The sequence below is a fragment of the Hipposideros armiger genome, unplaced genomic scaffold, assembly GCF_001890085.2.
Source record: "Hipposideros armiger isolate ML-2016 unplaced genomic scaffold, ASM189008v1 scaffold_11, whole genome shotgun sequence".
NCBI classification, from domain to species: domain Eukaryota; kingdom Metazoa; phylum Chordata; class Mammalia; order Chiroptera; family Hipposideridae; genus Hipposideros; species Hipposideros armiger.
This window is the reverse complement of record NW_017731361.1, coordinates 2,367,701-2,393,552: the sequence shown is the minus strand read 5'-3', so window position 1 is coordinate 2,393,552 and position 25,852 is coordinate 2,367,701. Positions and strand designations below refer to the sequence as shown.

Below are 25,852 nucleotides of genomic sequence, written 5' to 3'. Positions count from 1 at the left end.
ACAGTCATGCAGAAATCCACATTCCCTCTCAAGCCCCCTGCAACACTGAGACCCACACAGCCAGCCAGTCACACATTAATATACACTATTGCACATTCAGTCACAAATACACACACTGGGACAAACAGACCCAGCCACAGGGGCACATGCATGTACACACACACACACACACACACAGAGTCTGCCCTGTCATGAGGACTGCAGCCTTAAGTCCCTGTACTGGCCTGAGGTCAGGACTGGGAGGGTGGGGGGACAGGCACCCTGTGTGGTCAGAGCCTGGTGGTCTGAGCCATGCCAGATGGGCGTAGGGGGTGAGGGGATCCTTCCGGGTGGCCTGGGCCCTTTGCCTACCCCTTATCCCAAGACACATCACCATACCCCAGGGCTCATAGCCACTAGACAATGCCAGGTGTTGGTCCATCCCACAAGTCCTGGGATACTGGGCCCCATCCTGGGATCTAGGATCCCCTTGTGGTTCCATAGGACCCACCCCATTCCCAGGCAGCCAGCCATTTGAGGGAAGTTGGCCCAGGTGACAGTACCTGATCTGCTAGGCCAGGAATCCATGCCCTACCCTGCCAGGGCATAGGGGAGGAAGCACAGTAGAGTGGGGAGAAGGCTGAGCGGTCTGGACAAACCTCCATTCCACCCAGGATCCACATCTGGGGGTGGTTCCAGCCCCCCCTCTGAGGTGACTCACGCCCCACATTTAACTCTCATTAGCGCCTCTGAGCCCAGCTGGGAGGGACAACTGCCAACTTCCCTCAGCAGACAGGGAGCTCTGGGTGGGCCTCCCTCGCAGCCTCAGTTTCCCCCCAGGGGACTGGCCCTGTGACAGGGGCTGCGTGGGAGAGCAATGGCTCATAGTCCCCATGTCTGAGCTAGAGCTGTCCTCCGCCCCACGGAATGAGGGGCTGGGTGTGGCCTCTTCCAGGAACCCCCGCCCCAGTCCCCCACCGGATGTCCCGCAGCCTCAGATAGTCCCCCCACCCCAAGGGTCAGGAAGGAGGGGCAGGGACAGGGGCAGATGGCATTGGATCTGAGACGGCCGAAGTTGCGGATGACCCGCCGCCAATCGGGCCGCGACTCACTCCCAACCAGTCTCCCTCTTGGCCAGGGCCTTACACAGGGTGGGGGCTGATGAATGGAGGCCAGAAAAGCAGGAACGTGGCCAAGCACCCATGGTCCTTCTGGCCTGGCCGTCTTCCTTCCTCGGCTTCACGGGTTGACCCCGCTCTTATTTTCACTAAAACTGCGCTGTTCGTAGTCGCTCACGGTGCGCAGGGCGCGGGCCCCTGGGAGGCCACGCCGCAGCCCCCCACCGCGCCCCAGGAGAGGCCAGTTCCGTTGCCTCCACCACACTCCCTCCCCCCTTCCCCTCTCTGTGGGAAGGAGGCAGCTGGGGCGGGGGTGGCCGCGGGAGCGTCTTGCCCGTGTGATCGTGCCGAGCCGGGAATTCGGGGCCATGTGGGAAAGACATTAGTGCCGGCCGCCCTGCCAGCCAGGAATGCGCCCCCCGCTCCGCAGCCGCCGCCTGCCTGGCCCAGAAATGGTGACTCACCCGCTCCGTGTTCCCACCCCCTCATCGCGCACCCTCCACAGCCCACCACAGGCCTGGCCACCGGCTTTCCAGCTTCCCTGCCTTTACTCGGGCTGGTCCTGCTACCTGCCTCGCCCATCCTCCATTCCAGTCTCTACCAATCTCCTGTAATACTGAACCAGATCTCGCCTTGTGGGGAGTCCTGAGACCCCTCCCCAGGCCTGTCTATTCTCTGGTCTCTGGCTCTGGGACTCCTTTGGGACTTAGACCCTCAGGCTGCCTCCCTCACTTCAGAGTGACTCACCTCTGGGCCCCCGACCCAGCGCAAGGCCTGGAGCACAGGGCAGGTGCAGAAAAAATAAAGGAGTCAATGTAACCTGCTGGGTCTGGGAAGCTGTGAGGGTACTGTTCCTCGGGCTCCTCCTCTGTGACCTTGGAATAATAAACAGTGCCACCTACCTCATAGAATGGGTGACCTTGGATCCCTTATTCCCTTGTCTGAACCTTGCTCTCCTCATCTGATACAATGGGAATAATAGTAGCTGCCTCATGTGTTAACAGGGATGGCTTATGAAGTTTTGTCTGTAAAGTACTTAGCTCAGGGCCTGCCACTGAGTGAGACTCGATCACAATGATGGTGGCGATATTTCTAATAATCACAGCTACTTAAGTAAAAACACCTACTATGTGCCAGACCCCAGGCTGGGTACTTTCTAGACATTATCTTATATCACCCTTGCCTCAGTCCTGTGAGGTAGGTTGTTATTATTCTTCTTTTACAGATAACGAAACAGGTTTGGCAGGGAAGGCACTGACCTAGGGACCCACAAGCGGCAGAACCTCAGGCCACACCCAGAGGTCTGGTTTCCGTACCTTCAGAGCTCTCCAGAGCCCATCTGATTCTTCCAAAGACCAAACTGGGCTCCAGCAGGTGGTCTCTTGCAGCCCTCACCCCATCAGAACCCCGCAACCAGCCTCCCACCTCACCCAAGTCCACCTCATAACTTTTAATAAGAGGTAATAGCATCAAGCAGCGGGCATCAGCTTCATTTTTAATTATCTAATTTACATTTAATTTCCCCCACCAACGTGATGCAGTTTATTAATGTTTTACCTAACAGCATTCATTTATAGGCTGAAAATATGTTCACAAAACTAATGGGCAACACTTCTCTTTTGGAAGCCCCTGGTTCAGAGTAGGGGACCCCAGCTGGAGCCTCAGGCCCTGAGACCCAGCAACCCGCATAGTTCTTGACACTTGAATAATTAATGAACAAATGTCCAAAACCCTTTCAGAGCATGCCCTTTCCCTGTCACCCTCTAGAAAGACTGATTATTGAGTGCTTACTTAGCCAGACACTGTATGGGAACATCTCATTTAATCCTTGCACCAACCCTTATAGACAGGTACTATTAAACACCTGTTCTACAGATGGACAAACAGACCCGGAAAGATAAAGTGTCTGCCCAGGGTCACATAGTAACCGAAGGGAAGAGCTGGCATAGCAAACTTAGGTGATCTTGGGTTAGGTGAGCTTGGGTTATGACTAACCCAAGCCCACTCTATGCACTGCAGGATTGAAAACCCATGCCCTGGTCCTGCAGACACCAGATCCAAGCTTTGAGACCTTGGGTCTGTGGGGAAGTGTGCCCTGTGATTCTCAGGGTGTCAGCAGAATTGGGTGACAGGGTGAGTGGGGAAGAGTGGGACTCAGGACTTGGGTCTCATAGTGGACCCCCTAGCAGAGGTCCCTGAGATCTGGGTCTGGTTTTTCAAGCCCCTCAGTGCCCAGTGGCTGTAACTTCTGTGGTGGATTCCATGGGCCCCAGGAGGGTCCTGGAAATAGCAGAGGCACCCATCTTTCCTTCCCCCATTGGTCCTCAGATGAAACTAGGCCTCATCTAAAGCAGAGCAGATGAGCAAACATTCTGGTTTCCAGGAAGGACGAGGGAATAGGAAACCCGAAATGAAGTCTGAGTTCAGGGCTGCTAAGACACAGGCCCAGGGCAAAAGGTGGATACTCACCTTGACCTCAGCTCCTTGTGGGCAGTGTAGACCCTTAGCCTCAGCCAGACCGGGTAGACAGGCAGCATGGATGCTCACCCAACCCTTGGTCAGGCCCAAGTGGATAAGCAGTGCGCACAGTGACTCAGCGCCTCGGCCAGGTCTTGGGCAGATGAACAGTGTGATCACTCACCTGAACTTCAACCATACCCTGGGTGGTCAGGGCGGGCCCTCACCTCGAGCCTTCGCCAGACCCTGGGTGTAGGGCAGTGTGGACTGCTCCCCAGCCCCAGTCATGCTCTCAGAATTGGGGACTCCTTTAAGATTTGAGGCCCATAACATCTTCCCTACTGTGGGAGCACAGACTTACTTTTCAACAGATGCCTGGGAGTCCCAGAAGCTCAACTTGCCACTGCAGGACAAAAGAAGGCATCCTAGAGCCCAAAGGCTTGGTTAGCAACCCTGGAGCCACCCTTACCTCTCCAGCCTCAGTGCACTCATCTAGAAAAGGGGGATTATGACCCAGTGTCAGGGTGCTGCCCGGCCTTCTGTGGTAGTTCACTGAGATGGGGCAGCCAGGGCTTGACTCTCCATTCCTCCATTCCTGAGCCTCTCGTTCCTTATAGCTCCCTCACTACACAAAAAGGAAAACCAATGCCCAGAATGGACAAAGGACTAACCCAAGATCACACAGCTAATCGGGGTCAGAGGTGGAAGTGGCACCAGATCTGAGACTCGCATGGGGTGGGACTTTAGGAAACTCCATGGACCGTGTAGCACTGTGTGGGGTAAGCTGCACCTTGGTACCTGGCCCAGGCTCTGTGTGTGTGTGTGTGTGTGGGGGGGGGTTGTACAGTGGACAGGGTGTCAGGGGAGCTGCTGCTGCCGCCTCCCTGGTATTTTTAGCTTTGAGAATGAGCTGAGCTCAGGGCTCTGAGCAACCATCGGCAGTGAGGGAAATGGGAAGGTCCCCGCCGCTCCTCCCTACCACCACCAGCCTGGAGCCAGTTTTGGGTAGGGGGGGCCCAGCCTGGAAAAGGGCAAAGACCTTAGCGACTGGGAGCAGTCAGGCCCTGAGACCCTGCATCCCAGCCCATCCCTATCCGAGTCACCTTTCCAGTGTCCCCTTCTCTGGGGTGCATCAGCACACAAGCAAGCTGTCAGGGACAGGCACCCCCATCTTACCCCCTGCTCCCCTCAGCTCCCCCTGCTAGGAGCTCCAGGCCAGCTCTCGCCTGCACCACCAGGTCAGAGCTGTGAGGTTCCCATGACAACGGATGACAGCAGCAGAGGCTGCTGGCCACAGGGTCATGGGTGAGGGGGTTGTGGATGGCGGAGCAGGAGAAGGGAAGAGACCCAGCATAGGGGTGGTGGAGGGGGCAGGAGTGAAGGACCCCGAAATTACAGCTCCCTCCTGAGGCCTGAATGCCCAGGAAAGGCCTAAAACTTTGGTTGATTGATGCTTGAAGGGACTCCATTGCACTGATTGGGAAAGCTAGTCACAGGAAGGGCTGGCTATGCCTTTGGTCATGTGACCATGAAGCCAGCTAGGGGGTAGGGCTTGGTTGGAAATCCCAGCCCCTTGCTTCCCAGCCCAGGACCCTACAGTTTCTAGGTTAGGGTTTTGGGGGGTAAGAGGTAGGACCCAAATGTCCCCTTATCCCCATCTCCAGAAAGTGAATGGGTCCAGGAGGCCTTCAACCAGCCTGGCCATTCTGAAACTTGGATTCCACATCTTGTAATGAGTGGTCAAGGCCCCGAAACTGATAGGCCACTTCTTGTCAAGCCTAACGCCCCACTTCCTAACACAGGATATGGTGTGGTTTTCCTGGAAGGGGACATGGTAGGGATCATGGCCTCCTGCTGACTCCCCACCCCAGCCCCAGGGGCCCAAGCGCAGTTGGAAATTGGCCCCACATACTCAGGTTGACTGTAAGCTTCACTCCAGACTTAAGTCTCTCCAAAGGCTGCCCACGTTCCAGAACCATCACTGGCTCCCACTGTCCCTGACAAAATATAGCATTCATCCTAGAGCTTGACATTGATCCCACAGTTCTCTGAGCTCCCTCGAGTATGGTTTCCTCTCTTCTTCAGGAGTACCAGTCTCCAGGTCTCCTAGGTAAGCAGCATGATCCTTGAAGGCTCAGCTCCACTAACACCTCCTCCAAGAAGCCTTCTTGGCTCTTCCCATCCACTCAGATCTCTTGCTCACCAAGGGGTACAAGGTTTGGAAGTTCACAAGGACCTTTCACACAGGACTTCTCATTCCATCCTCAGTATCTCTGGGAAATGATGTCACTTGCTGATGAGTAAACCTAGGCCCAGAGAGGGGAGCCTCTTGTAGAAGGTCACAGAGTCTATAAGGGTCAACTTGGTACCCAGCTGCAGTCCCCATTTTCTCTTGCCCCCCTCCCCCGGCAGTCACCAGCCTATTGCACTGCAGTTGGGGTTCTCAAGCTCACACCTAAAAATTTATTTCTCCAGCTCCTTATACATAGAGAGCCAATCCATGTCCTCCACCTCCAATCCATCCATTTATTTAACATTATTGAGCACCTAGTATGTGCCAGGTAGACAAGCTCCTCCCCCCTGGAGCTCACCTTCTAGCTGGGAAGACCAGCAAATGAACAGGAGAGTTCCCCCAGCATGATCCTAGCAGGGCTGTGATGAGGACACCTGAGGCGGTGGGTGTACAGAAGAGGGTTCTCCAGACAGACTTGCAGAATCAACTGACTCCAACCACAGCTCAGCCTCCTTTAGGTCCTCCCCTGCCTCCCTGGGGAACTTGACTCCCATGTCTAATCTCAATCCCACTAGCTGCGACCCCTAAAAGACTTTGTAAGTGGGTGACTGGCTGAAAAAGGCCAATACACAGGTCCTTGACCCCGGTGCTTTATCAGCCAGTGAATTTACTCTGTATCTACGCAGGATCCCCTCTCCACCACTTCCACAGACCCACAGGGGTGGTTTAGTGGGGTCTGGCTGGATAACAGGCCATCAGGCCTAGAGCCAACAGATCCACTGCACTCCTTTTTAAACCCCTTACCCCCTTGCTCTGCTTTAGGGAACTGGCAGGCCAGTGGGGCCAGTGGGACCAGAGCGGGTAGGTAGACAAGCTAGGGTCAGAGCTTCCCTCTGCTGGGGCTGCCGAGCCAAGCTAGGAATAGAGGAGGGAAAGAGGCCACAGGATTGCTGCTGGGTCCTCAAGGGTCCCCGAGAGCCACCAGGAAGGGGAGAGAAAATGAGAAAGGAACTCAGTCTCAGCTTCCCAAATCCTCCCACCAGTTGGACTGGGGGCAATGGGGGCTGCAGGAGGCAGGGCAACCTCCTGACACGGGACCCAGTGCCCCTCTGAGGGTGGGGGGAGTCGGAGCTCTAGGCACCCTCGTGATGAGGCCGGCTGCAGGGCGATTAATCTTGTGAGCCCTATGCGTCAGCCCCCCACTCCTCAGCCTCCCATGGTCAACCCAGCCCGTGCTGCCCCAGGAGTTAATCTCCGCTCGGGGACTTCTCAGCCGCTGTCACGGCTGCATTAATTCTGAGGCAGAAGGAGGCAGGAAGGAGGAAACAGTTGGGGGGGTGGGTAGCCTCCTTAGGAAGATTTCCTGGTCAGCAGCTACTGAGGAGGGGTCCCAAAGGGATGGAGCCTGGGTCCCCTTCAAGGCCAAACCCTAGAAGAAGGGGGAGGTGTCCATATTATCCCCCTCAGACCATCACAGCCTTTGCACCCCCGGACTCTAGCCCTTGGCCGCCAGCTGAGCCTCAAATGCAGTTTGCAGTTTTGACAGCAGATGTCTCTGCTATTATGATTTATCAAAATGCTTAAGGTAAATAATGCACACATATTTATAGGAAAGAAGGGGGCAGTAGAAGGTGGGAGGGATTGAATGGGGTCAGGGGACTTTGGCGCTGAGGACTCAGAGCACTCTTGCCTCTGTCCTCAGCCCTCTTCTCAGACCTAAGGCTTGACCGAAGTCTGGCCCGGGGGAAAGCGAGCTGGGATGACATCCAGCCTGCCCAGCCGCCTGCCCAAGCTTGGCAGGAGGTCAGGGAGTGGGTGGACCTGTCTTACTGGGCCCCCACCAGGCCTGGGAGGCGGCCACCTGGGGGAAGCAGCTGAGCCAGCCTTACACCTTGGCTGCGTTTCCATGGCTTCACTGCGTCCTGGCTCCCAAAGGCTCTGTCGCCTTATCAACAGCAGGCACTGCCCTTGCCCTCACCCTCAAAGCCACTCCCCCTGGACCCCAGCAGCTGCCTGTGGATCCCACTTCAGCAGAGCTAAACTCAGCCGCAGGCAGTGCCCCACTCTTAGGCAGGATTCAGAGCTGGGTGAGGGGTTGGGGGCATGGTGGGAAGACACCAGGGAGGTGGAGGGGCAGGGCCTTTGTTGAGTCAGGCTGCACCCACTTTGGGCCCCCCAAATATCACACCTTGTCATTCCAGGGGAGGGGGCAGTGATCATGGGTTACCCTCTCACCCCCCTCCCCACCTCACACATACATTCCTCTTTGCTTCCAAACCTTTCTGGGCTTAAGAACATTTGGTTGACTAACTTTATTGGGTGTTCCGATTTGAAAAGCAATATAAGTTTACTGGAAAAACTAAAAAACGAAGTCAGAAAGTGCAGAAAAGTTGAAGGAAGTAATTCTTGACCTTAATCCCAACTTCTGAGCAGGATTACAGGCAGCATGTGGGGTGGGGGGTTCATTCCAGTCAAAGTCTGAAGCATAACCAGGTGTTGAAAGGCCAGCTTCTGAAACAAGAGGAACCTGGCTGTATGACCTTGGCTATGTCTCTCTACCTCTATCTCTCTGAACCTCAACCTCAACTCATCAATGGCCTCCTCATGGAGTTGTGAGCTAGTATATGCAATGGACTGGTCCAACACCTGGCACATGGGCTGCAAGCTCTATGCCTTGTGAGGCAGGAGGATATCGTTAGCACCTCTAACCAAGGGTAGTGATGCAGAATATGGACCTTCCAGGGGCCTGGGGAAAAGAGCTGTTTCTAGTAAGTTTCCCCTCCCTAGTGGATGGCATTCCAATTAGGGTTCGAAATGCATGAGGAAAATATGCCCAGAAAGAGGAGGTGTTTATTCAGCCCACAGAGGTTTTCTGGTGCCAGTGCCGCCCTCACTGAGCTGCAGACCACACCCCTGAAGCCAGGTGATGTCACCCAGAGTGATCCGCGCAGCGATGGGGGTGGCACAAGGACACCAGACCTGGCCTGCAGGGGTTAAGAAGGCGCTTGAAGAGATACCACTTGATGGGCGGGGAAGGCATCAATCAGGAGGGAGAAAGCAACAGGACACAGACTGAATCAGATTTTGGGTTAGCGGGCACGAGAGCCCGCAGACCAAACCCCCTGCCCCCCAGCCGAGGTGCTTTGCACCCAGGCCTGGAATCCCGAGGGCCAGCTCAGCTCTCTTCCCTTGGGCCCACCCCATCTTCACGCCCTGCTGCCTGGAATCTGAGGCAGCCCTTGTTCTCTGGCAGGAGGGGAATTTAATGCCGCTGAGGGATGGCAGGTCGACAGGCGAAGAGAGATGAAAGTGTCCGCTCTGGCAGCCGGGTCGGTGGCCTCAGGGGACCCTCCCGCAACCCCCCGCCCCCATCTTCTCAGCCATTCTCCACTGTGTGGCAAGAAGAGCCTTCAAGGGGCCCTCAGGGGGATGCGGACCTCTGGGACAGGACTCCCTGAGGGGCTGTGTGACCTTGGGGGGCAGCTGGGCCTCTCTGTGCTGATTACCTGCCTGCAGGACGCCTGGGCCAAGGTCTGTATTAACATGCTGGTGCCTGGCTGCCTGCCCTCCCCCACCTTGTTTGTCCTCCCCCATGTGTTGGCTGCCGTCAGCAGTGCCTATCGGCATAGGGCCTCCAGTGGGCAGTGGGGGGCCAGGGCGGGCTGCGCAGTGACCTCCATCCATTCATCTCTGGCACCTGGGAGGGAGTGGGAGCTGGTGCTGCAATCAGGTCAGGTTGAAGTGGCCTTGACTGCAGAGGAACCATGTGGCCATTACCACCTCCTTTGTGACAGCAGAGCTAGGCTTAGCCTGGGAATAGAGGCTGGAGCCCCACGCCAGAATCTGCACCCTGGCCCACCAGCCCCATGTCCCTGTTGGAGATGCTGAATCTTGGCACTGTGAGGTGACCTTGTTGTTCTGCAAAGCACCCTGCCAAGTGCCCCACCCCACAACCTCTGGTAATTTTGCCCTTCTTTCTTGGAAACAGAGAGGCAAGGGCATTTGGCCAAGGTCATCCAGCAAGGGCGTGCGCGCACACACACACACACACACACACGCACATGCGCAGTGTGACTTTGACACATGGTGACCAAGAAGTGAGGAGGACCCATGTGTCCAGACTCCCAGATCCCCTTTCCCTTAGGTTGAGGCAGCTGGTCCTCCCAAAGCCGCCTGGTGCAGGGGTCTGGCAGCCAGGAGCCAAGTTCTAATCAGGACCTGCTACCATCTTGCTCTGTGACTTAGGCATGTTACATACTCTGGACTTCATTTTCTCATCTGTAAAATAGGTAATAATCCCTATCTATCCTGATGGCTTTCTGGAGCCAAAGGAGCAAACTCACTTGACAAATTGAAATCATGCCAGACTGAAGGCAGCCTCCAACTAGCCTTGGGTCGAGGGGAAGTACCCATACAGAGAGCTTAGCTCCTGGCCACAATCACCCAGTATACTATAGGAGCTGTCCTGCTTCCTTCTTCCTGCATAACATGACCGATCACAGCAAGCTCATAGCAGAGGGTCAAAGGCCCAATCTGGAGTGTTGAATCAGGCTCAGGGCATGAGACAGGGGCCCCAGTCCAAGTGCGGGGATAAGGGCAGCAAGGGACTAGGTCAGGCCAAGCCCCGCTGCTGTGGGGGGAAGGGGGACGCCTGGCAGGAGCTGGGCAGGCTGGGGTGGGGGAGGCCTTTGGCGGCCACAGAGAACAAAGAGGCTGGGGTTGCCAGGATATTCTGTGGAGCTGAAGCCCTCGGTGGTGAGGCTGGGAGAGGGGCTGTGGCAGCGGTGGGAATTGTGCCTGCTGACCCCACGCCAGCTCCCCCACCCAGACTGGGCCTCAGGGCCAGGCTGGGGGTAAGAGGGGCTGCCAGGACCCCCACTCTATCCCCAGAGTTGCATGGCTATCAGGAAATGCCATAGAGAAAGACATACAAGGCACACACATGTCAGCATCACTGAGTGGTTCACAGGTGCACACCGATACACAGTATCATGAGCACACACCCAGGGTTATATGGACAATGTTACAGGATCACAGCATGGTCCCAAGCCAGCACCACATAATCACATAGAATCCCTGATGTCAGTCCCAGGGCCACACCCATGGTGGTCTCACAGACACAATGTCACAAACCACATAGAATCATCCAGTGTCTGTCACAGGGTCATGCATGCCATACAATATCAGTTTTGCATATCCAGTGTCACACACATAGAATCACCCAATGTCACACATTCAGTTGCACAACCTGGATCACACTGGGTCTGTTACAGAATCGTACAATGTCACAGGATTATACATGCAATGTCACAGAATACCCAAAGTGTGGCTGCTAACATCATATACTAACCCATGGCCACACGAGGTCTCACATCACAGTCTACCACACTGTCACAGACCTATTTTCATGTCACACTCAGTGTCACACATAGCCACATTGCTGCACACGGCCTCACACGGTTGTCAGGGCCTTGAAGCATCTCTCTCTCTCTCTTACAGCTGCATGGAGGCTGGGTTTGTCTCCAGCCCTATGTGCACCCCCAGCCTCTCAAGCCACTCCCTGCCACCCAGGTGTGGGTAAGGGGTGCTTGGGGTGAAGGCTCCTGGGTCACCAGAAGGTCAGGCTCCCAACTGTAACAGAGTGCAGCTGAGGGCACCCCCTGGGGAGGGGAATTGGGCATACAACTCCACAGGAGAGCCCGCTTCTAAGTATGTCTCTGTCAGACGGGAGAGCAGCAGGGGTGAGCCTGCAAAAGAAAGACACGGAGATACAAGATACAGGGAGACAGAGAGAGATGTGGAGACATGAGAGACACAGCGACTCAGAGACACAGAAAAGAGAGACCAACAGATACCATCAAGACAGAGATTCAGAGACAGTGAGCCCGAGAAACAAGCAGAAAGACAGGACTGGCGCCTGTGGGGGAAAGGCGCAGCAGCTAAGCCACTCTGAAAGGTAGAAGGTGGGGTGGCTAGGGTTTTAGGGAAGACGCACACCCTGGGCAAAAGATGGGGGACATCTTGGTGAGATTTAGGTGAATAGTTTTAAAATAGCAACACCAGCTACCATTGACAGAGCACTTAAGATGAACCAGGCCCCTCCCTAGAGTGATCTCATTTCATCCTCAGGGGATTTTATGGGAGACTATTATCGTCCCCATTTCCCAGATGAGGTAGCAACTGAGGATGGATCACGTGTTCGGCCTTCAGCTTTCCCAGCCCTGCCTGGGCCTCCACCAGACAGAGGGACTGGCCGACCATTTCCACAAATCACAGCGTAAGAGGCTGAAGTCGGAAGAGGTGAGGGGCTTCAAGCTTAGGGCTTCTCTGTGTTGGGAGGTGGGCCCAGGAACCATGCCTCGGCTGTAAGTTGGCACACTACAAGGTACAGACTGGCTGAGTCACAGCACCCGCCTGCCCTTGGGGCTGGCACGGGAGCTGTCCACCCCACACCTGTAGGCATGCCAATGAGGGCTGGCCGAGGCCATCTGTGGCCTGTGTGCTGCCAGCAGCCAGGTGGGGGCAGGCAGGGGCCTCCTGCCTGGGTGCCCCCTGCTGGCTAGGCTTCCCACTCCCACACCCCCAAGGAGGACCCTCTCCACCCTGAGATTCTGAGGTGCAGCAGTTTGCCTTGTGCAGGGGGTGAGGGTGCCCCCTGCCCCCCCCCCCACTGGCTGCAACACCTCCCCCTACTCCCAGCTGGACACCCCCCTTCGGCAGAGCCCAGAGCCGCCTGGCGAGATCACAGGCAGCCACATGAAAGGGAATTTTTCCCAGGCAGAGATGGAGTTGAAAGCTGCCTCCCACCGCCCCCGCCTGCCCCCACTGTGCCAGGCCAGGCTGCTGAGCTCCTGGTGCTGGAAAGGAGCTTGTGACACACAGGAAGGGGTTGAGGGTCAGAGCTCTCTCCCAACATGGCTGCTTTTTCTCCTCCTAGGAACAACGGCAGAGGTGGCCCATCTCCCCCACCTCACTGCCCACTCAGCTTTAGAAGTTGCCCCTTCTCTCATCCCAAAAGCCCTCACCCACCTGAAGCTAACATCGTCGGGAAGTCCTTCCTCAAGTCTAGCCTCCGTCTTAGCCAGGCTTAAAGCAGCTGGGTGGGAAGACTGCCTCCCTGTCAAGTGCACGACAGGCCTCATCCTGCAGGCCAGCCTGTGATGTGCGGGGGCAAGGGGGTATGCAGCTGCCAGCCCTTCCTGTTCAGGCTGCCCTAGCCTAGACCATGTGGCTCTGTGATGATTTCCCCAGACATCTGGCCTCTGAGGTCCCAAGACAACCTTGTGCCAACAAATGTTCAGGCGTTGGGATAGTCAAACAAGAGACAAAGCTAGGGACACTCCTAGGCCCTAATCCAGCAGCCTATAGGCCATTAAGGGGGATACGTGGAGGGTCTCTGTGTGTGTGTTGGGCATAGCCAGGTCCCCATGAACCTGGGCTAAAACTGCTTCCTGGGGACTCACCTCAGTAGTTGGGGAAGCACTAGATCCCTGCAAGTAGAAAGAAATAAGGACCTGAACAGGCAGCTCAGTCCCCACACCCCAGGAGTGCTGACTGCCTTGCAGTGATCAGGCCCTGTTGACTTGAGGTGAATAGAGGTGGCTCCAGGTGAGTAAAGGTCCCTGGAGGTCCAGGTTCTATGGTAGGGGGTACAATCAGACAGGTGAGGTACTCTAATACCAGCCACTTCCAGATTAATAGCATTTCCATCCTGTCGGCCAGGCTGGCTACTCCTGCATTTGCCCCCGTTGTGGACCCAGAGGGCCTCACTTCCCAAGAGATCCCTATTCTAAACGTTCCCGGGTGATCCTTCTTCCTTCCCAAGGTGGTCTCAGACAACCCCCGTCAAGCAACAGCCCCCAACCGGAGAGCAAGAGGCCAGCGGTGCTTCGTGACACAAACATGCATTCGTTTTATTCACAAAACAGCCTGGTTTCCTAAAACAATACAAACAGCATGTTCATCAGCAGGAAGCTGGCCATAGGCAAGGGGGCCCCCTGGGTACCCACCCCCACTGGTAGGGGACCACGCAAAGAAGCCTTTTCTTCTGTCGCCATCAGCCAGGCCAGAAAAAAAGGACTTATTTTCTCTAAGGGAAGTAGCCAGGATCAGAACTATTGAAACATGGGCTCCCCAGATCTCAATGGATAAACGAACAGAACTTTCATTTTTGCAAAATCTTCACTGTTGGGGTGGGGGATCTCATTGTGGGGACCGTGGGTACAGCAGGCCTGGCCTGGGCCCGGGGGTGGGGAGGTGGCTTCCTCCTCCTCTGTGAGCTCATCACGGCAGCTCTGCCCACGTGGATGGATACAGAGGGGCTTCAACACGGCGCCATCAACATTCTCTTTATAAACGTTGAGTGGGTTCTCCAGGCAAACTATGCACTATTTCATGGTCAGAAAGAATCAAAGGAAGTTTAAATGAGGGTGGAGTTAAACTGTGCTAAATTACAGTAGTGCTTATTAGTAACTAGATTTCAAAAGGTTACAGAAAATTTACATTCTCTACACAAAACTGCATCTCCTGCACAGACAACATTGACATCGACACAGGAAGGAAACTGATTGTCCATTCTTTGCCCAGGAAGTCTCGGTACTTTATAGATTCGTCTTTACCTCTTTTTTTGTTGTTCTTCCGAAAAAGCAGTTAAATTTTTTTCCTTTTCTTTTTATACTAGGGACGTGGAGATGTTAAAACGACAACAAAAAATATATATATAAAAACAGGAATGAAATCTGTGAGAGAATATTTTTGGTTCTAAAGACGGGTGCATCCGTTTGTCTTCGCCCGAATCCCTTGCTGGAGACCACACGAGCAGTGACATTGCACGGAGAGGGCAGCTTTGGGTTCCCGCCGCCGTCACTGAAACCACCGGAAGGCAGCTCCCGTCGGAAGCATCACCTTCTGGCGGGGGCGGGAGACAAAAACAAGGAGAGAGTTCAGTCAGGGTCCGGCTGGGCCTGGTGCAAAGACGTTTCCCCGTGGACGGCCTCATGGCGGAGGGATGGGCATGGAGTAAAGGCAGCCACCCCGTGGAGTTCCTGCCATCCTGGTCAGGCCAGGGCCTTGACCCAGTGGGACGCTGACGGGCCTGGAGCACCCTGAGTCCTCCTGAGCCACTGTGCCCAGGAGTCCTCCTTCCAGACAGGAACACCCCTTTCCCTGGTCCAAAGACTGCAAGCGCCAGGTGGCTGTGGTGCATCTGGGAGCTGTGCACGTTTCTGGCAAATGAGCGTGTAAGCATGTGCACTGGACACATATATGGATGTGCACTTCAAGCTCTGCCAGTGTGCAGCGTGTTTTGGAGCTGTGGTGGAGAGGAAGGATACCTGCTGTGTTTATTAAGAAGCTGCATCTATAGTTAAGACTACATGCACTGGGCAGGGGTGTGTGTGTGTACAGTAGACAAGAGTGGGTGCCTCTGTGTGCATATAGGTGTGTTCTCTGGGCGGGAGGGCAGATATATGAGGTTTGGGGTTCAGGGGGTAGGTAGCCACAGTTGGGATGCCATTATTATTTTCTAACCGTTCTGGACATTTGCGTCAAGCCCACTTGTAGAGGTGTGGGGATGGGGCAGGTACAGCAGACTGAAAAGAAGCTTTTGTACCCAGGCCTGGCACCATAGCTGAGGGTGGAGAGAGAAAGCAGTATGGGAATCGTTTGGCCTTCTTTAAGCCAATCCCATAGTGGACATGCCTTGCCCATACCCCAGGATCACCCACTAATCCCAGGTCCATAGGATCCCTGGCCACTGGCTATGCAACCAAACTGATCTGGGGCCCCAAGGCACCCCAAATTTGTCAACTAGGTGCCTAGATCCAGGGTTCTTTCAGGCCACAGAGCAGGGTGGTCAGCACTGGAGCTCCTCTATCCTTGGGTAGTCTTGGGGAAAAGGCTGGGCTCTCTAAAGGGGCTAGTGAAAGGGTTATTCTTCAAAGCCACCGAGTCCATGAGACAGAACCTCGTCAAATGGGGCAGGGGTGAGTCCCAGAATCTTAGGTCATAAATGGGAGGCTTTAGGACATATCTGAAAGTCAAAAACTTAGGACACATATGGGAATCTCACTACCTGGCCCAGACCTGCAGGAGGGGATTCAGAATGCCAGGGCCTGGCTGGGAATGCTAGGCCTCTGCCTGGAGTTTTATGCTTGCCTTGAAAACTTCAACCTAATAGGATCTCAGGATGTGGCTCTGACTACTGAGGCAGTGAACTGGTTGGTGTCTTGGAGCCTGGCCTAGAACCCAAAAGCCCAGATATTGGCTGGGTGTCTCCCAGACCCTTACCCAAGCAGGAAAGGTGGGGTTGGGGGTTGGGGGTGGGTTTGGACTGCCAGACAGATGCAAGAGCCCACACACCTCCCTCTAAGGCGCCGTTACCTCCAGAGCAGCGGAAGGCTTCTTTTTGAGTTCCTCACATTTTCTGAATTTGCAAATCTGATGGCCAGTCTTTCGGTTCCTACAACTGCTGCACTGCTCGCAGTTGATGCGCCGCCGGCAGGGCGCACACATGCCACAGCGTTTCCGCTTCTTCTTGCCCGAGCTGATGGCGGAGGCCAGCTCCCCCTGCATGGGGTACTCGGCCAGCCCAGCCATGTGCAGCGCACTCTCAGCCAGGAACACGCCCGCCGGGGTCATGATAAAGAGGCCTGGGTTGATGGGGAAGGCGCCCAGGTAAGGGAAGTCGGACTGGCCATTGAGGGCTTCGGCTCCCGCCACGGCCTCCATGTCAGGTAGGCCCGCGCCCGCCTCACTCATCAGCGGTAGGTGCTCCTGCACCACGCGCTTCAGCATCTCCGTGGACTGCGCAAACTGCTGCAGCGTCAGCTGTCCCTCGGCTGCCAGCTCCGTGGCCCGCTCGGCCTTGCTCAGCAGGCTGGCCACAGCACCACTTTTGTGCTTTGAGGTAGGGTTGCTTTTGTCCACAGCCATGGCCGCCGCCAGGTCGTGCCCATTGACCAACAGGGAGGCAGCGGCTGCAGCCGCAGCAGCCTTTTCGGCCGACTCGCCGCCCATCATGCTGCCACCGCCACTGCCCCCACTGCCCCCAAAGGAAGAGTAGTGGGAGAGAGGGCGGGAGCGGCGCAGGCTCTTGTTGAGGGGTTCGCTGATGATGCCACTCTTGTTCCGACGCTCGGGGGGTGGTGCATCATCCGCCACCACCGAGGCTGGAGTAGCGGCGGCCACCGCTGCACTCTTGTCGGCCACTCCCGCCTTTGGGCCGCTGCCACTGCTGCCATTGGCGGTGGTGGTGGTGGTGGTGCTGCTGCTGCTGCTACTGCTACTGCTGCCGGTGTCCTGGGAGCCACTGCCGAGGCTCGACATGGTGGGGCCGAGGCCCAGACCCCGCTGCTGGGGGAGCCTACCAACTGTAGGGGGTGGGGTGTGTGTGTGAGTCCTCAGACAAGCCCGGGCCCTGCTGCCCACAAGAGAGATGCCTGGTGGACCTCGATGCTCAGGGCAGGTACATGGTCAGTTGTCCCCGTGGAAGTGTCTTCACTCTGTCAGGGCAAGATACAGAATCAGGGCAGCAGTCAACACCTCCACCTCCACCTCCACCACCGCCACCGCCGCCACCACCACCACCACCGCCACCACCAATAACTACATTGCCATTTTAACAACCACAAGCCTAATTAGCCATTTAATAAATCCCCTACACACACCCCGTGAGGAATTTTTTATTTGTTCTATCTCAGTTAAGACTTACAAGAACCCTACGAAGTACTACTGGCTAGTAATACCCTATTTTATAGATGAGCAAGACAAGGTTTAGGAGAATTGACTAGCCCATGGATACACCAAATGGCTCAGCCCAGTCTCCATAGCCAGACCTGCCCTGCTGGGGTCTGGTAGACCTGATGGAGGTAGGCAGTCCTTCCTGGGTTGAGGGTAGGAGAGAGAGCTGGAGATGTTTATTAACCTCAGGGGGTTACAGAGTCACCTTGTGCTTCCTAATCTTCTGTTCCTGACCCAACTATAGAGAAGAGGGCTTAGAACAGCCTCTGGAGGGCTTGAAGGTGTAGACCAAAATATGGGAAGCTGTCCCTGGATCCTCACTGGATATTCCTGTAAGATCAATTATTTCAAGGCTCTGACAAGTCCTGCAGGTAAAGGAAATGGTTTGCCTTTAACAGAGCTTGCCAAATAAAGGTCAGAACCCCTATTTAAAGGAGCATGTATCCGCTTGCTAGAGGGCAGGCAAGATACTGTGCTAGAGGACAAGTCTTGCCCTAGAGCGGGGGACAAGCTTGTGCACATACCGACATACACTTCCATCTTATTCTCAAACCTCAGACCCCACTCTTGTCTCTACTCAGGCCTCACTGCTGTGCTCCGGGCTGACTCCCAGATGGGTGGAGGTCCCAGTGAGAACGTAGAGCTGGGCTATGGGCAGGAGGGACCTCTGGCTGGTGCAAGTTGGACACTGAGAGTAGGTGTGACCCTTCCCAAGACAGAGCCTGTTCTGCTCAGGCCCCAAGACAAGGCACGTGAGCAGCCAGGCTCCTTGGCCAGGAGCTCTGGAAGGAACCATTCCAGATGGAGCAGAGTGAGTGGCAGTTTCCTCATCAGCCTTGGCTCTCTAGCGTCCCTTCCCTGTCTGCCTGCTTCAGCCTAGCAACCCCCAGGAGAGAGGTGGGAGGACTGGGCCCAGCCTGAGCAGCTGGTGGCTCAAGGGGGAGGCACACATCTGGCTGGGCCTGCCCCGCCCTGGGCTTGGGGGCAGCACACACTGCATCTTTGTCCCCAGGCAACCCCACCATCCCCCAGTCACAGGACTCAGCCTGTCCCGGGAAGTCATCTAGTTCAACCCTCAGGACTTACAGGGGGCGAAATCAAGGCCCCCAGCAGGCAGGGCCCCTCCCTCAGGACTGCCGAAGAGTGGCAACAAGGAGTAGGTGTAGAAAAGCGAAACACTCTGTCTCCAGGGTGAGGGGAGTGGCAGGCATCAGCAGAAAGCCAGACACTGCCTGCCCCGCACCAGTGGGCACCAGCCCACCTAGGTTCCTTCCTAGTGAAGGTAGAGGACTGGTGAGGAAGAACTGGGCGAGCTGGCGGATTCCATCAGGACAAACCCAGGAGGACCTGTCCAGGCTGGGTTGCGGGTGTCACAGATGTCAAGAATTGTAGTAACAGGAAGGGGGTCATGTATGTCCAAGCACAGTTGTGCTCCACCCCACCTCCTAAGGGCCAAGCCCAGGCCAGCTCTTCGGTCCCTCACCTCCAGGCATCAGGTGAACCCAGTTAGGTGTTGGGGACTAGGGCATGTGAGATCAGGGCTAGAGACCATCACCCCAAGTCAACTCGCCCAGTCCCTGCCCATCCAAGCTCAACTACCCAGCCTTGGACCACACTCCCAGCAGCCCCAGACAGGAGAAGGCAGGCGCCCGCAGGTTGGAAAGCTGGGGAGGGGAGCAGTCTGCGCCCTAGCCCCTGTGAGAGTCCCCCGCCTCTGCGGCCTGCTGGCTGGTGGCAGAAATCGATAGCGGCATTAACGCTGCTCTTGCTCTCCTCTCCCCTCCCTCCTCCCAGCTCCAGGATCTGGCTCTGCGTGCGGGGCTGGCAGGTCAATTAGAAGTCAGCTCCCTCCGACACAGCGTTCAGGGCTGGCGCTCTGGCTCAGCCTCCCTGCTTTTGTCTCCATCCTGAGTCTCTCATGGTGGGGACCAAACCTCATGTTCTGTTCATTGCTGGCCCTCTCTTTGAATCTCTCTGATCTTCCATTTTTTTGGTCTTTTCTCAGGGACTACCCTCTCCCAGCCCCCCAAGTGCTGGGACATGCTGAGCTTGGGACCAGAGAACATGATATATCACTGAACAGGTGCTGCAGGCAGAACGCTGTGGTTTGTCAGCCACAGAAACTGAAGGTGGGGGTACACAAGGGGCACTGGCACGCAGGGTAACTGTCTTCAAACTCCCGAGTGGGCGGATACCAACGTCTAGTCCCCAAGGCCTGGTTCCTAAGCTTGCTCCAAATCTGCCCTTGTACCTGGCTCATCTCCTTCAGACCATGGGAAAAGCTGATGCCCCCGTCCCAGTGAACCCTCGGCCACCGGACCCGTTTGCCCTACTCATGGAAGAGGCGGACACAAGAGAAGACCATCTCCCAGGCCCCAGCCTTCTACTGCAGGGCACACAGCAACCCCTTTCCAGGCCAGGAAGGCCCTGGCAGTGCCAAGGCAGCAGGGGAGGAGCTGGGGCTGCGTTGAAGCGGAGCGGGAATGAGCGGGAGGGAAAGCTGGCGGGCAGGCGGGCGGCGGCGGGCGCATCCATCATCAGCCCTGCCAGGAACGCATCCAGCCCCCAAAAAGAAATACTGCGCCTGAGGAGGGACAACAAAGGGCTCCGTTTCATCAGCAATGCGGAGCCAGCGCCCCGCCGCCCCGCCAGGCGCGGTCAGCCCACAAAGGACCCCTTTGTCCATGCAGGAGCCAGGCGGCCGGGAGCTGGGACCAGGGGCTGACGGGCGGGGACAGAGCCCAGGGGGCAGGGGGGTGTGTGTGAGGGGGGAACTAGTCATGGAGAGCTGGGGGGCAGAGGGGACATGGGGGCAGAAGAACAGAGACAGAGGTGGTGGGGATTGAGATCATAAGACAGAGACCTCAAGGGGTGGGTGAGAGAAAGGGGGATTTGGAGAGGATAGGGCAAAGGGTCAAGGCTAGAGGACACAGGGTCATGGGGAGTAGAGACTGGGTGGCTGGGCTCAGGGAGACCCAGGGCACCAACCCAGCTCAGAAATTTGACGGCCTGAGAGACATGGAAATAGAGCCCTGAGGAGAATCCCAGACTCAGGGACCCAGGGGCCAAGAGAAAGCAGATGGACATGCCCAGAGGAGAGGGAAGCAGATGTAGAGGTTGGGATGAGACCCACTTCCTCCAGGGCCCCAGCCTACTCTGGCCTGAGGCCTGGGAAGAGGAAATGGGAGAAGGGCTAGGGGGTCAATGGTTCTTGGCCTCAGGGCCTGGCCATGGGACCCAACCTCCTGTGGGCTCAAGCTCTTTGGCTGCACTGGGAAGAGAGGGAGAGTCAAAGCTGGGGCCTCCCCCTGCCTCTATCCCCCAGAACCTGGCCAGCCCCAAAAGGCATAGACCTTGCTCCTCTCTAACCATCTCCCACCGCAAAGTGACACTCCTGCTCCCTTAACCGACTGACTAACCCTATCAGCTAGCATTTATTGACCACCTACTGTGTCCTAGGTCTTGTGCTCTTGTGCTTTACGTGTCTTCACTCCCTCCCTGATTCCTCCCCAGAACCTGGGAGATGGGAATATTAATCAATTTCAGAGATGAGGACATGGAAGCTTAGAGAAGTTCAAGCTGTCAGGCCAAGGTCAAATAGCTGGTGCTGTGTGGGGTAGAACTTGACCCAAAGCTAAGTGTTAGTCACTATCCTGCTCTATGACCGCCTTTGCTCCCCTGATCAACTGATGGAGTAGCCCAAGACAAGGTGACCCAGCTACCCCGAGGATGCTCCCACCGTCCAGAGTTGTTACCGTGCCTGTCACCTTTACGTGGTCAGGGGGAGAGCTGTCACAGACCCCACGGGTGTGCCCCCACCTGGGGGGCTGGGAGATATCCAGGCAGGAACCTGGTATGCTGGGCCAGCGACATCATAATGACTGCTGGCAATGAGGTCACCAGAGGTAGTAGCCATGCCCTCACTCCACTCAGCCCCAGAGGAGCCACCAGGATTCACCCCCAGCAGGGCTCTGTCCTGAGCCCTTCAGGCCAGACAGCATGTGGTGGTGGTGCTGGGGGTGGGGTGGGATGGTGCTGTATGCACATAGGTGGCCCACAGTGAGATGTTCTAGACGTTCAGAGTTACACATAGCCCCACAGCCTACCCAATAGCAGCCCCATGCCCTGTGCTATTGGGAGACAGCGCATGACACAGAGCTCCTGGAGGAGTCCACAAAAGCTGGGCCACCCAATGGGAAATGAGAGCAGGAAGGGAACCAAGTGGGGCATGGGATGGGGGCCCTTCTTGGAGGAAGGGACCACTAGTCTGTGAGTTAAGAATAAGGAGAGGTTACCAACGGGGACAAACGCCTGAAAGGGTGCCTAAGAAATAGGGAAGTGGGTGCGAGGTGTGGCTGTCAGGTTGGCAGGGTCCCAACAGGGCAGGGCCTTGAGACCAAGGGCGGGATTTTTTTTTTTTGAACAGCTTTACTGAGGTATCATTTATATACTATAAAATTCAGTTGTGTGTAAGTGTACAATTCAACAATGTTTAGTAAGTTTACAGATTTATACAACTATCGCCGCTACCAAAGGCGGAGTATGAGCAAGGGGCCATCCCTCCCCTACTCCGCTGCTGGCTGGAACAGCCTCCCAGTTATCCCTCCTGCTGAGGGAAGGCCTTCTGGGGGAAGCTGCATTTCAGCGGGACCTTCAGGACCCTGAGCTGCCATAGCTTGGGCAGGCCAGCTCTGCGGACTTGCACACCCTGGCTCATCGCACGCACCCTTCCCCACACTTCCATGCTCACGCCTGACATTGCTGCTCCACCCCCTCACACTCCCCCACCCACCTTGGTGGGCTGGTCTCCTTGGCCTCTACAGGAGGAGAGATGGACAGACTGATGGCAGGCTGGCCAGTGGGGCAGGGAGTGCAGACCACAGGCTACAGTGGTTGAACTGAGCTGAGCAATAGGGTGTGTGTGTGGAGGAGGGGGTTTCCATCTCTGATTTCCATGATTCAGCCTGGGGAGTTTCCAGAGGGGAAAAAAAAAAGCCCCATTCAGGCCCAAGGAGACACACATGGGACACTGGTCTCGGAGGCTGGGAGAAATGCAACCCAGCTAGAGAGCATAGGACACATGAACAGCTACGATGGACATACATAAAAGGATACACTGACCACTGCTAGCACCCAGCAGATGGCCTGGGGTGGGACAGGCCCGCAATACCACTAGGGTTTCCCTAAGACTAATACCCCCAAACTGACTGCCAAAAGGGGGGCTTCAATCATGTTTTCTGGACTCCACATTCCCAGACCCTCTTATGCCCTGCCTCCCAGGGCAGGAACAACAGCTTTGCCTGAGGACTGAAACATGCTGCTGAGAAAACCCCAGGAGTACATGTGGCTCTGCTCTCCCTTACAGAACTCCCAAAAACAGCTGGAGGAAGGGATCAGCCCATTTCATGGGCAGGAACACTGAGATCCCAGACAGGAGGTATGCCCTGATCTGGGTTTCTAGGGAGTGAAATGCAGAGCTAGGACACCTCTGATAAAGACAAGTCCTTCCTCAACAGCCAGGTTCCTTCCCTAAAGGAGTCAAAGGATGAGGAGGGCCCTTCCTTGCTGTGTGCTTGGCATATGGCCTCTGAGCCAGTTTCCCCATGTGTAAAATGGGACCATGGGGACAAGCGCTGACATAACACGTATGGAGGCCTTCCTGACAGTGCCAGACACTGTTAATGCTTTGTCTCATTGAATCCTCATATGCACTTTCTGAAGTACTATTATTACCCGTTTTAGAGCAGACAATTTGATAAGCAGTTATGATGCAGAAAAAATGATGCCCTCCCCATTTAGGACCCCCAGGATCTTAGCTAAGGTTTCGCAAAGCGATGATGTCTCTGAGCTGACACCAACCTGGGATTAGGGCCCACATGCTTACTTAGGACATCCCTCCTGGTGGGCTTCACCATGGGCAAGCCAGGGAAAGCTAGCTCAGAGATACTTGGGCCAAGGACTTGGGGATGGGAGGAGTCTGTCCTTCTGGGGCTTGTGGGTGTGTGTCAGGACTGGCTAGGGATTGGAGTCCTGAGGTCTAGGTTTGTGCCTCCATCCTTTCCCTTCCTGTTGAGTTTGACCAAGAGTTTCCCCCACACTGAACCTTAGTTTCCCATCGTACAATGGAGGCTGGCCATCGTACAATGGAGGCTGGCTCTTGCTCCTTACCCCAAACTGCAGGAGTTGTGAGCCTAAAGGGGCTGTGGGGAAGGAGGCAGAGATACAGAAAAAAAGACTCCAGATAGTGACCCCCTCCCACCCTCCAAATCCCAGGGCCCCAGAGGGCCTGAATCGGCCCATGAAATCATTTGCAGATAGGGAAATTCGGGTCTAGAGAGAAGGGTTTGGGGCAGGTCAAAGGGTTGGGACTAGGCACAGATAATGTGAGGCTTATTGGGGCGAGGAGCATCCAACTGCCTCCCGCCTCTATCTTCCCAGATGACATGATGAAGGCAGGCCCTAACAGGAAGTGCTTACTCTCACAGGAAGTGCTTACTCTCTGCCAGGTGCTAAGCATTTTACATGCATTTTCTCATTGAGTTCTCTAATTCTAACTATTGGGTTGTCAGAAAAGTCATGACACGTTTTTGCAACGAAAAACAGGAAAAATACGTCATGACTTTTCTGATAACCCAATAGCATTATCCTCATTTACAGATGAGGGAAATGAGGCGCAAGGAAGTCAGGTTACCTGCCTAAGGTCACAAGGTCAATCAGTGGCAGAGACAGGACTTGAAACCAGGTCTGTGTGGCTCTCTGACACTGGCCAATGGCTGTGAGGCACATGGAGGGAGGGGTTTTGGCTAGCAGCAGTTCTCAACCTGTGGGTCGCGACCCCTTTGGGGGTCGAACGACCCTTTCACAGGGGTCGCCTAAGACCATCGGAAAACAAAAAGATACTTACATGACATGACGATTCATAACAGTAGCAAAATTACAGTTATAGAGTAGCAATGAAAATCATTTTATGGTTGGGGATCACCACAACATGAGGAACTGTATTAAGGGGTCGCGGCATTAGGAAGGTTGAGAACCGCTGGGCTAGAGGATGAGGTCCTGTTCAGATTTCAGCCTAGGGGAACACCCTAAGCTCCCATGGGCCCTGGCTCTCAGGCTCTGGTCAAAACACGTTAGGGCACTGTTGCAGAAAAGTCTGCAGCTGTACCCTAAGGCCCAGGAAAAGACAGGGGAAGGGGCTGCGGGTGGGCCGGACGGGCCAGGCTGGGCTAGAGCTCCGGGCATTCCGGCGGCCTCCGCAGGAAGCAGAATGGGACGGAAACCGGCTCCTGCCTCCTCCCCCAGAATCCTGTGGGCAGCCCAGCCAGGCCGCACAGAGGCCCTCTTTGTGCCTGCCCCAACCCGCCACCCGCGGCTGGCCCGGGGTTTTGAGTTTCCTGGGGGGTGGGGGCCCTGCCACTGCTAAACCTCCAGCTACCTCCCCCTCTCAGGGGCGGCCACAGCAGTCCACAGCTGGAGGAGGAAGTCAGAGGATGGCCAGGGCTACCCCAGAAACCCTGGGGGGCCTGGAGTCTGCCCACATCCCCCCCCCCCAACACTTACACACCCTAACCAGGGGCTGGAGGTGGGCACAGGGACCTAGAGACAGTGCCTGAGGGGCCACCCTCCTGAGCCTGCCCTCTGACAGCAGCCACCAAGTCCACTGTGACCTACCCAGAACCCCCCCATCCGACTCCATCTCAGTGCTCTTGGGCTCGGGGTGGTATACATAAAGAGGCAGGAAAGGTGGGTAGGGCAGTCCATCTGTCAACAGTCCTTTCCCACTCTCCAGAGGTTCCCTGGACACAGAGTGCATCAAGGGGGGGGGCTCAAGTTCACTTCAGCATTTTAGGGGACAAAAGCCCCTTGGGTGGTGTAACTGTGCTCAAGGAACACCAGGCCCCTGGGAGTGAGCTCAGGTTAGGGTATGTAGTGTGAGGAGCGGCACTATGGACAAGTGTATCTGGTGTGTGTCCACCTGGGAAGTGGGTCAGACACCTATGCATGCTGTGTGCATGAATGTTGTCTGGGGGTCTGTGGGTGTGCCCAGGTGCACGTGTATAGTCTCAGATGTCACTCTCTGTGGGTTTGAGCACTGAGAGATACATGGGGCTTATGTAGCAGTGGAGGTGGAGGTCTTTGTGTGACCTCCCTGGGTGTACAAGTGGGGTGTGTGTTATCTACATTGTGGTGTACCTGTATGCCCGAGTGAGTGTACGTATAAGTACGGTGGTTTACATAGTAGCTGGATGTTTGTGGGTTCTTCTGGCCCATGAGTGTCACCACATCTCTGCGACGTGTACACCAGTTTTTGTGTGTGTGTGTGTGT

The 25,852-nt window shown here is 55.8% G+C and overlaps 1 protein-coding gene across 2 annotated transcripts in view; it reads right to left on the bottom strand.

Annotated features, from left to right (window-relative positions):
- Positions 1-13,675: 13,675 nt before the first annotated feature.
- Positions 13,676-25,852, bottom strand: part of CXXC5 (CXXC finger protein 5) — a 34,549-nt gene continuing 22,372 nt past the window's right edge. For both annotated transcript variants that reach the window (XM_019662215.1, XM_019662223.1), the window contains exons 2-3: positions 16,168-17,288; positions 13,676-14,694 (exon numbers count right to left, since the gene is read on the bottom strand). In XM_019662215.1, coding sequence (XP_019517760.1) covers positions 14,650-14,694; positions 16,168-17,112 — 990 coding nt within the window. In that variant the 5' untranslated portion in view covers positions 17,113-17,288 and the 3' untranslated portion in view covers positions 13,676-14,649. The remainder of the gene's footprint in view (positions 14,695-16,167; positions 17,289-25,852) is intronic.